The sequence below is a fragment of the Lipophrys pholis genome, assembly GCF_963383615.2.
Source record: "Lipophrys pholis genome assembly, chromosome: 1".
NCBI classification, from domain to species: Eukaryota; Metazoa; Chordata; class Actinopteri; order Blenniiformes; family Blenniidae; genus Lipophrys; species Lipophrys pholis.
This window is the reverse complement of record NC_137635.1, coordinates 21,170,424-21,181,244: the sequence shown is the minus strand read 5'-3', so window position 1 is coordinate 21,181,244 and position 10,821 is coordinate 21,170,424. Positions and strand designations below refer to the sequence as shown.

Below are 10,821 nucleotides of genomic sequence, written 5' to 3'. Positions count from 1 at the left end.
CTAACACACACACACACACGCCACACACGCACACACACACCACACACACACATCACACACCACACACACACACACACACACACACACACCACACACACACACACACACACACACACAACACCACACACACACACACACACACACACACACACACACACACACACCACACACACACACAGGAATGTCACCATGAATAAGTCGAAACTCTAGCTTGTATCTCTCTTATTCCTCGCACAGATGGCAATGAGCACCAACTCAACTTTTTCTGTTTGCGTTTCTATAAATAACCACCAAAAGCATCTTTGTTCACATTCCCAATTGGATGCTTGGGGGCCATTAAACCGATCGCTGCTGCTCTTCACCCAAATCTAACAACAGAGCTACTGCCACAGAAATCAGCCACATTCACAATTTCTCCCTTTGAATTGGTGTGCAGTTACTCAGTCACCCACTTCCAAAGCGAGAGAGGCCTGTAGCCCCTGAAACGAAAGAAAGTGATGGATGCTTATCAGCACCCCTCCAAAGCTCCTGCACAGTGTGAGCTGCACCTCTCCAGTGCTATCAGCATGCCACATTTGTCTTGGCACTAGCATGTTGCCGCCAAATCCCCATCACCCTCCCCTCTCCTCCCCTGTGGCAACTAACACAGCATTAAAGAGTTTATGGGGTTTGGGTTGTATTGGAAATGCCATGCACTCGTCCTCTGGATGCTGGATTAGCTCTCATCTGCTGTATTTCTACTCCAGGAGCCTTCCTGTACTGATGACACAAGCAATACGGCAATGAGTGTTTGTTCATTTACTGTGCACAAATGCATGTCCTTCTCCCTCCCTCCCTGCACCCCCACCCCCCCCTACCACACACACACAAACGCCCCCCCCCCCCCCCCCCCCCCCCCCCCCCCCCACACCACCACACACACACACGCACACATACACCACACGCTCAAGGGTGCCTGTGCACACACTATACATGCATAAGGGGAATATCAGATTCAATGTGCAATGACACAGTGAGGACAGAGAGTGGATAGAGGGGTGAAGGAAGGAGAGCAGAGGCACAGGGTGGGTTTGGGCATGGACGGCATGGAGTCATTTAAATGGTGCGGGGTTGCAAGGCAAAAAAAAAGATGCCCAGAGAGCGGGGACGAGAGTGGCGGAAAAGCACCGAAAGGCAGCCAGGGTTGGACGTTAGACGGGATATGGGCTAAGATTTCAACATGAGTGAGGGGGGAATGAGGGAAGAGGGAGAAAGAAGGAAAGGAGGAATATCCTCTGCACCACTGTGTGACTGGAAATTTAATAGAGGGAGAGAGATAGAGGGAGAAAGAGGGTAGGGGAGAAAGGTAGATGGGTGGAAGAGAGAGAGAGGGAGAGAGAGAGAGAGAGAGAGAGAGAGAGAGAGCCAGGGGAGGGGGGAGGGGGAGGGGAGAGGAAGAGAGAGGCAAAAGGCACAGAGACCTCATTGCTGTGCAGCTTTCAGCAAAAGCTAGTGGTCGTGAACAATGCTCACTACGGCATTCACAGAGAGGGGAGGGGAGGAGCGAGGGATGAGGGGGAAGGAGGGAAGGGAGAGAGATGGAGAGGAGAGAGAGAATATATATCTTGGGGGTCTTTCTGAAGCATCACTGGCCTTCTGTGTCCTTTGACCTTTAGTGTGAGCTGAGACAGAGCAAAGATGTCCTGAGATTTATTTTTACCAACAAACATTGCTCTTAGTACAGATACAAACGCTCCAAACAAGGCCTCTCTTCTTCTGCACACGTCAGATAAAAAAAAAAAAAGCAACACTTTGCCTGAAAAAGGGAGATAATCTGTGTAAACTGAAGGTCCTGCACTGACATGTAGACTCACACATGACAAAGATCAATATGGGCCACTTAACAAGACTGGCATCTCATTACTGACTAAAGCTTTCTTTATTGGCTAATAACTTGCTGGCATTCTTCAGGATTCACTAATTAAAGTATGCAGCAGGACACTGGTGTAGCTCATTAAACCGCGTAGAATAAAACTCTGCATGCACATTCTCAAAGTTTTGCATTTCCATAGTGTGCAAAACCCACAGGGCTGCAGAGTGTTTCTGTCTGGATGCTGTCAGCAAGTAATATTGGTGGAGGCTCCTTTTTTCTGTGCAGCTTGAAATTCACTAAATGGGGTCTGGAAGAGGAAAGGAAAACAAATACTCACATGCTAAGTCTGCAGAAAACAGGACCTCATTAGTTTGCTAGATTTAATCCTAGCTGGTCCATTATCAAAATACATGTGCTCTGGGCACTGGGGCCGTTCATTATGAATATGGACGTTTGTAGGCCTCCAAATCTCTTTAAGACTTTGAGGCACAGAATTGTTTCTTCCGTTTGTTTTTTTCTAAAGTGACTTGTGGCTAAACAGGTGTCCATGACCGAAAAAGCTTCAAATCTCACTGTATTAGTAGAAACACACTGACTCAGATTACCCTGCAGAAACACACTGACTCAGATTACCCTGCTGATCATACAGTGATGCTGAGTCATTTTAATAAGTATGTGACTCCATAGCTACTCAATACATGTTGCAACAGGGAATATAAAACTAGAAGCTGCAGAGTAAAAGATAAATAAAAAAAATAAAATAAACATGCGTATAAAATAGATAATGAACTTGTTCCTGGTATAAGCTGCAGTTTCAATGCATTAAAGGATCTCGAGAGCGCCTCTACATCCATATAAGTGGCTGCTCCTTCGTCTCTTTCCCAGCGCTGTCTTAGTGGGATTCAGACTGGAACATACGGAATGTGCGTAAAGAGCCGCTTATGCTGGACGCAAACTGCTCTGCCCAGCGGGCGCCGTCGCGTTTGCTGCCTGCGCTCCTCTCCAAGGATGATAAGGCGCATCGACGCACTCATCCCCGACCTCGTCCCCGAAACGCGATAATTATAACATCATCTTCTCCAACGACCTTAATCTGATCTTTTGATGATTTAAAAAAATTTTTTTTGCTCTCCTTCCTCTCTCTCTCTCTCTCTCCTCTCTCTCTCTCTCTCTCTCTCTCTCTCTCTCTCTCTCTCCTCTCTCTCTCTCTCTCTCTCTCTCTCTCTCTCTCTCTCTCTCTCTCTCTCTCTCTCTCTCTCTCTCTCTCTCTCTCTCTCTCTCTCTCTCTCGTGTGAGTGTGGATTGTGTTCGTCTGTAACCTGCCATCGCTGTAAAGCCCCCGCGTTGCGTTGGCGCTGCGGATCTATCCTCCAAGAACAAGAGCCAGCTCACAGCCGCGGAACCAAGCGAGTCAATTTAAGGCAAGAGAAACGGGAAAGGGAGAGGACGGAATAGCGAGGTTGGGGAATCTGACGAGGAGAGGAAGAAACGTCGACCTTCTCCGCGGGAAAAAAAAAAAAAAAAGGCATTAAGGTACGTGTTGGTTATATACAGGTAGAAGCCGCTGAAATGGCCGGCGTAATTGTTATTTGTCATTTTGTTTCCTAATCTGCGTGGATGCTGAAATCAGACGGCAAAACGATTGGCAGCCCAAATGTGCAAAGGTTGCAAAGATACATTACAATTCCAGTAAATAATTAATACGAGCAAATAAATAAATAAATAAATAAATAAAAATACAGTCGATGCCAGTGGAATAAATCTGAGGCTGACAAATCGTTCTCTTATATAAACCTGTCTAATTCACACGCAGATATACATCATCTCCCGCAAAATGCAGTGCCTATGGATTATTTTGGGTGCAGTCATGTTGTCATTACCCCCGAAGAGAGAATGGATGCAAGCCATTTTGTAATGCAGCATGTGCAGATTAGGCCTATTCAGAATTTCAATTGCGTTCCCGAGAAGGTGCGCCGTAGTGAGCGCAGCTGCATAGATGAATAAGGCCATTCTGTGCAATTGTAAGAGATATTATGCCGGAGGCTATATGATGAGGAGAGATTGCAGATTAGAGGTTGAAGGCTGCAGGTGAAAATAGTAAGATTATTGCCTTCTTTTTTTCCCTTCTTCTTCTTCTTTTTTTTTTTTTTTTTTAATGTGTTGATATCCGTGAAATGAGGGGAATATACTTGTCATCATCAGATGGAAGTGAGGGAGGGGAGGTAAGGAGGAAGAGGAGGGGGCATAATGCATGAATTTTCAAGGCACACTGGTGAACTGCGTCCCATCCTAGCCCGATTCCCACGTCCTGAATCAATCTAGTGTTGTCATAGTTACTGTAGATGATGTTGGCCCTGCTGCACCTGTGTCGCTTTGTGCTCATGCAGACTATCTGTAAATACACGGGCTTTAATTGGGCCTTGTGCAGGTATAACATGCAGGCAGCAGCAGCAGCAGCCCACTGGCTCGGTGTTTATTGAAAACAACACCATGTTTTTTTTTCTTTCTTATTTTGCCTCTTCATAAACCTTAATGACTTTGCTGTGGAAAGCAGGGCATTGATACAATCAAGCGCTTACGATGATGTGATTGGTTTGTAGCAATTGGTCAGCAGCTTGCAGCTAATTTGTCTTTTCACGACTGAGCGCTCTCTCAGGCTTGATCGAATAATCAATATCTACATGGCTGCAATCTGTACTTGACATGGAAAAAAAAACCCCTGCTAAAATCAAGAAAGAGAAATACACCTGAGTGGAATTTCATTTAAAAAAAAAAAAAAGATTTCAATCCATGTCATAAACCCCACAGAAAACTCATTGTGCACAAGGCCCCTGGCAGAATGGGCCCTCAGATGACTCAAGGTATCAAATTCTAAAAATAAAGCCCATCATGTTGTATGCTAGGGTTTTTTGGGCTTTAGTGTGCTGAAGAAATCTTAAGATGTGAGGTCAAGTCCAACAGGCGCCCTGCTTGTAGATTCAAGGTTTCTCCCTATAAATGTGTTCCCTGGTTGTCTTATTCCATCTAATGAAAACAAAAGAAAAAGTCAATCACAATCCATCTAAATGCACTTATCTCAAGAAGAACATGCTGCATCAAACAGCTTGTTGTTGACAGGTGCCTGTGGCTTTTATCTGATGGGAAATGCATTTTACTTTTAATGGTGCAATAAAGGAAACACAAGTAAATAAAGCTGTTCTGCATTTTCACAACTCAAATAGGGTTTTGTTCTGAATACATCTGCTCTGCCCTCGGTGTATGACACAGACTTTACCATTACCTCTATATTTTATTATTTCAGCAGCTCGATGGATTTCAAGAATAGGATCCTTGAAAAAAAAATTTAGTTATATGTTTAAAAAGGTTCATGTAGTACCAGTGTATGAAACACTGCATAAAAACCAAACTGTGAGTTCACTGCTATGATTTGTCCCTTGACCAAATGAATATTAATGATGTTGTGTTTTGATGCATTCATGAATCATTGGAACTATCAAACCACCACTCAGGATCAGAATAATTTGTGATTGAGGCATTGGGACGTTTTTGAACTTGATTAAATTATTATTATTATTTTTTTTTTTTCTTAATTATGTGACTGGAAGAAGCCTATTTAAGGAAGAGCACTGGTGTAAAGAAGTGCAGAGATGTAGAGAATATTGGTTGGGTATAGCATTTATACTATCCTATCTGAGGTCGGTAACATGTAGGTATTTCTCTGCAGAAGTTACGATGGTAGTAGATATGGATGTGTGTGCTTCTGTGTATGTGTCAATGTGAGAGAGAGCGAGGGTGAGAGACTCTGGGATGTGCAGAGCATCAGAAAAAAGTCTATTTTTAGCATACATTCCCTTATGAGCTTTCTTAATAGCAGCTTTAAGAGTTCTCAGAACTATGTTTTTAATAAAGACCGATGTTGACCTAATCCTCAGACCTTGTAGATATTAAGATTCATGGTGGATTTGTTCCTTCTCTTATAATATTGAAGGTCAAGGTTCAACCGTGTGCTTCTTCAGCTTTATGTCTGCACTTATGTGAACACATACGCTTCCAACACTTTTTATTCCCCCTCGAGATAAAGAAGATGCCCGATTGGTTTAATACGTGCTGCTTTAAAAAACGGCTATGATGAGATACAACTTTTAAGCTTTAAGTCAGATGCATATTGATTCAAACCTCAGAGGTGCTGCTTATCGGTTCTGAGCAGCAAATGTTCATCAAGCTCAGCTAAACACAGTAATGTGGAATAGGGCAATGGACAGTAAAAACACAAGATGGTGAGTGAGTAGGTTGCCACAGCAACCGTGTTTCTAGGAGAGCATGCACCGTCGCCGCATAGGACTGCCATCGAATCTTTTTAAATGAATCTGCTTATTATATGAATTAGTGATTAGGAAACAAAATGTATCCTGGACTTGTTGTGAACAGAATGCCGGTTATGCTCACGTATTTGCTGCGTTTGTGATGAAAAAACAAAGATCCTCCTTGTATTCTACCCATATCCCAGGCTTGTGACCACTACAGTCGTAGTGTCGAGGCATAACGTGCTTGAGCAAACAATGAACACTTTCTGTCTGATCATTATCAGGAGAAACAGCCAGAGGATTTCTAAATTTAGTGAGTCTGCTGATGCTCGCAGCCATTTCAGTTTCAAGATGTGTGTGACAGTCTCTCAACCAAAACAAGACATTCGGAAAAGTTAATGCAAATCTGTGAATCAAAAGCGTCAGACATGAAATTTATCTGCATTGTCTTTTTTTCCTTTTCTCTATTTGTTCACAACGTGGTTGTCCTTTCCATATCTGGATCATCAACTTTAGTGTTTGGGGCTCTGGTATGATTGAGCGTTGCACATTGTACACAGCATGTGCATTGCAGTAAAATGTCAGGAGTCAATAATCATTCCTTCATATCTTAATTGCTAAGTTGCTGCATGCAGACATAATTTGTTATCTCATTTGTAATGCTGTACTGCTGCCTCATGATGGATTGCATGAATCTCTGCATTAACCTTAGGTCTTAATGAATTCCCCAAGCAGTTGTGACTGCACTCAACAACCTAGCGTTCCTGGAAATGCAATATTTGAAGCTTTTCTCAAATCACAGCGTAAATGATGACACCGTCATCCTAGTGGATCAACTGCAGCACTTGTCACACAACTTGTGGTTTTAGACGTTTTGTGGCCATTTCAGACCATGACCTCAGTGTTAACTTCATCCGATGAATAAAATGGCAGCTGACTCACCAGTTATGCGACAGACAGCATTTGAAATGCACTCCTGCGAAAACTTGCATGCATGTTGCTAGGTTAATGTCTAAAAGCTATTGCTCCATGCATTTACTTGACCTCCTTCCTTTCCCGTTTTGTCTCTCTCCCCCTGCAGCAAGAAGCATCAGCCTCCGTGGTGACAACGCTTCAACGGCAAATCATCCCTCAAATTGGATTTCTCTTTAAATAATTGTCATGGGAATTAATATACTGGTTTCCCAAAAATGATATGTTAAAAACATTAATGTGTTTGATAAAAAAAAAAGTATGAGTAAGTAAAATGAGAATCTATTAATGATAAATAGAGTCTTTAATATAACATTGCATTTTTCTCTAAATTTTTAAAGCGAAGGGGAAAAACAGAATAACAGCATCAATTATGAATATGGAGATAAGCACTTAACTTCCCTTGTTCGGAGGTGACTTATCAACATCATAGCAATAGGGGTGGGTCATGACTCAGTTGCCATGCGTGTTGTCATGGTGACCAGCCCCTGTACCCCTTTCCCCCTCCTCTGGTTGGTCCAGCTTTTGTTGTGGTTTCACAACCATGGACCTCAGCTGACAGAGGCAGCACCCCCCTGTCCCAGCCCCTGTACCTGCTCCAACCAGGCGAGCCGTGTCATCTGTACGAGGAAGAGTTTAGATCAAATCCCCGACAGTATTTCAGAGAACACAAGATACCTCAATCTACAGGAGAACACAATTCAGGTAAATATGGTTTCATAAACAAACTGAGTATACATTGTGATCACATGAATTTTTTTCTTGCTACAACATGCCCCTGTGTTCTTCTTTTTATTTACCAGGTGATCAAGTCCGACACATTTAAGCATCTGCGACATTTGGAAATACTGCAACTCTCCAAGAACCACATCCGGCAGATTGAGGTGGGCGCTTTCAACGGCCTCCCCAACCTCAACACATTGGAGCTTTTTGACAACCGTCTCACAGTGGTACCGTCCCAAGCCTTCGAGTACCTCAGCAAGCTAAGGGAACTATGGCTACGAAACAACCCTATCGAGACACTGCCGGCATTTGCCTTTCACCGTGTTCCCTCCTTACGGCGTCTCGATCTAGGGGAACTCAGGAAGCTGGATTTCATCTCAGAGGCTGCCTTTGAAGGTCTGGTAAACTTGCGTTTCTTGAATCTTGGCATGTGTGGCTTGAAGGATATTCCGAATCTGACTCCATTAGTGCGACTCGAGGAGCTGGAGCTGTCAGGTAACCAGCTGGGGATAGTCCGACCCGGATCCTTTCAGGGTCTTGTGTCACTTCGCAAGCTATGGCTTATGCACTCCAGAGTGTCAGTCATTGAACGCAACGCTTTTGATGATCTCAAAAACTTGGAAGAGCTCAACCTCTCCCATAACTCCCTGCACTCCCTGCCTCATGACCTTTTCACCCCTTTGCACCAGTTGGAGCGGGTGCACCTCAACCACAACCCCTGGGTGTGCAACTGTGATGTTCTGTGGCTCAGCTGGTGGCTTAAAGAAACAGTACCCAGTAATACCACATGTTGTGCTCGCTGTCATGCACCCCCTGGTCTAAAGGGCAAGTACATTGGTGAACTAGACCAGAGCCACTTTATCTGCTATGCCCCAGTGATTGTTGAGCCACCTACTGACCTCAATGTCACTGAAGGCATGGCTGCTGAGCTGAAATGCCGTACTGGAACCTCGATGACCTCTGTGAACTGGTTCACTCCAAATGGCACTCTGATGACCCATGGATCGTACCGAGTTCGGATCTCAGTGCTTCACGACGGAACACTGAACTTCACGAATGTGACCGTGCAGGACACCGGACAGTACACTTGCATGGTAACCAACTCTGCTGGAAACACCACCGCGACCGCCGTGCTCAATGTGTCTGCTTCAGACCCCAGCAACAGCTACAGTTATTTCACCACTGTCACTGTGGAAACAGTGGAGACTGTAAGAGGAGAAGAGGAGAACTCGGCAAGACAGTATATTAATGAGACCTTCATAGATTTACCTAATCCAACTGTTCAGAGAGGGTTAGACGGCATCACTATATCGCCTTCCCTTTCTTCTCTTTCCTCGCTGTCCCCACGAGCCAACCGAGCCACTGAAAATGCAGTGACTGTGTCCATAATGGATGTAACTAATATTCCGGGCCTGGACGACGTAATGAAAACAACTAAGATCATCATTGGTTGCTTTGTGGCCATTACTTTTATGGCGGCTGTTATGTTGGTGGTCTTCTATAAACTCCGCAAACAGCACCAGCTGCACAAGCACCATGGGCCGGCCAGAGCCATTGAAATTGTCAATGTCGAAGATGAGATTGGAGCTGGGGCCGGAAGTGGCATCTCAGGTGGCTCAACAATGAATTCTGGCACAGGTGGAGAAGGAACCTTGAGGATACATCATCCAGAAATAGTCAACCTTCCCAACATTGGCCGTACAGATACGCTCAACCATTACTACAAGACGCATCATTTCAACAACAACGTCATGGGTCTTAGTATTGGCGGTGATGGGATGGGACCAGGAGGGATGCTTAATAGCAAGAACCAGCAAGGCCAGGAATTCCCCATCTCCTGTACCTCAGTCCCAATCTCTACGTCTAATTTGCTCTCCACTTCAGGCAACGGTACCAACGCCAACCCCAATTCTATGTCCCCTCCACTGCCGATGTCTCTCCCCATGCCCACCATGGGCTTACATGGATCGATCAAGGGTTTCATGGGCCAGAACCAGAATCCCCAAATGGAGCCTCTTCTCTTCAAGGGGAGCTCAAAGGAAAACGTCCAAGAGACACAGATCTAAAAACTAGAGGGAGAGTGAGCAGGAGACGAAGACAGAGAGGGGATTGATGTTGGGTATTACGTGCGGAATGATTAGACACTAGAGTGCATTGACATTACACGAGGAGAGAGGATAGACGGACACGGCAATACACAAACACATAGACTTATCTGTGACAGTGTACTGAGCCAAGGATTAACACAATGGCCCACTTGTGTTTGTAGTAACGATCATGGCCATGGAGATCAAGGAATGGACATTGCTACAATGTAAATCTGTGCCAAAGCAAATGTTTTTTGCAGTTTCTACAAGCTGTGTTCTCATAGGAAAAACTAGCCTTTCAGAGTAATCAGTCCCCAAATCGTTGTTGGCCAGCAGAGTTGAAAGACACGCACAGCACTTGCCACACTGAAGATCAGAGATATTGCAGAACAAAATCCAAGAGACATTTTTCTTCCACAAAAAAAAAAAAAAAAAAAAAAAAAAAAACATGAGCCACACTCTCTCTCAAGTGACTCAATAGACTCTCTCAAGGTGAAAATTATGTAGGCATAAATAGATGGACAAAAAGGTACAGTGCAGTACAAACTACTGTGAAAAATCCACAAATTATATAAATATATTTTCATCTAAATATGTATCATTGCAGACTCCGATGCAGACATATTTTGGGGTGGATGTATAAGCTGGTATAGTTTGTTTCTTTGTGAATAATCAGGGGCGGTGACGGTGGAGGTTTGTTATGATACGTTTTAAGTTTGGCTACTTCTCAGAAACATAAGGGCTCAATTGCAACACTCATTGTGATTCTTTGAATTGGCTTTGTGACATGAAGTCCATTTAGGTTGTGGAACAGTAAATGCAGATCTCTGTTTGACAAACTTTTGTCTGTTGTTTCAGTAATAATCATTACGATATTTTGTGT

At 44.0% G+C, this 10,821-nt stretch overlaps 1 protein-coding gene across 1 annotated transcript; it reads left to right on the top strand.

Moving 5' to 3' along the window:
- Positions 1-3,193: 3,193 nt before the first annotated feature.
- On the top strand, positions 3,194-10,357 carry lrrc4bb (leucine rich repeat containing 4Bb). Its single transcript, XM_080462576.1, has 3 exons — positions 3,194-3,385; positions 7,238-7,833; positions 7,932-10,357. Exons 2-3 carry the CDS (start codon positions 7,591-7,593, stop codon positions 9,915-9,917), a joined length of 2,229 nt encoding a protein of 742 aa, XP_080318702.1. The 5' UTR covers positions 3,194-3,385; positions 7,238-7,590; the 3' UTR covers positions 9,918-10,357.
- Positions 10,358-10,821: the final 464 nt, after the last annotated feature.

Excerpts from the sequence above, each read along its gene's own strand:
- lrrc4bb (XM_080462576.1), top strand. The coding sequence starts at position 7,591 with ATGCGTGTTGTCATGGTGACCAGCCCCTGTACCCCTTTCCCCCTCCTC. Across the intron at positions 7,834-7,931 it reads TACAGGAGAACACAATTCAG|GTGATCAAGTCCGACACATT; the intron begins GTAAATATGGTT and ends TTTATTTACCAG.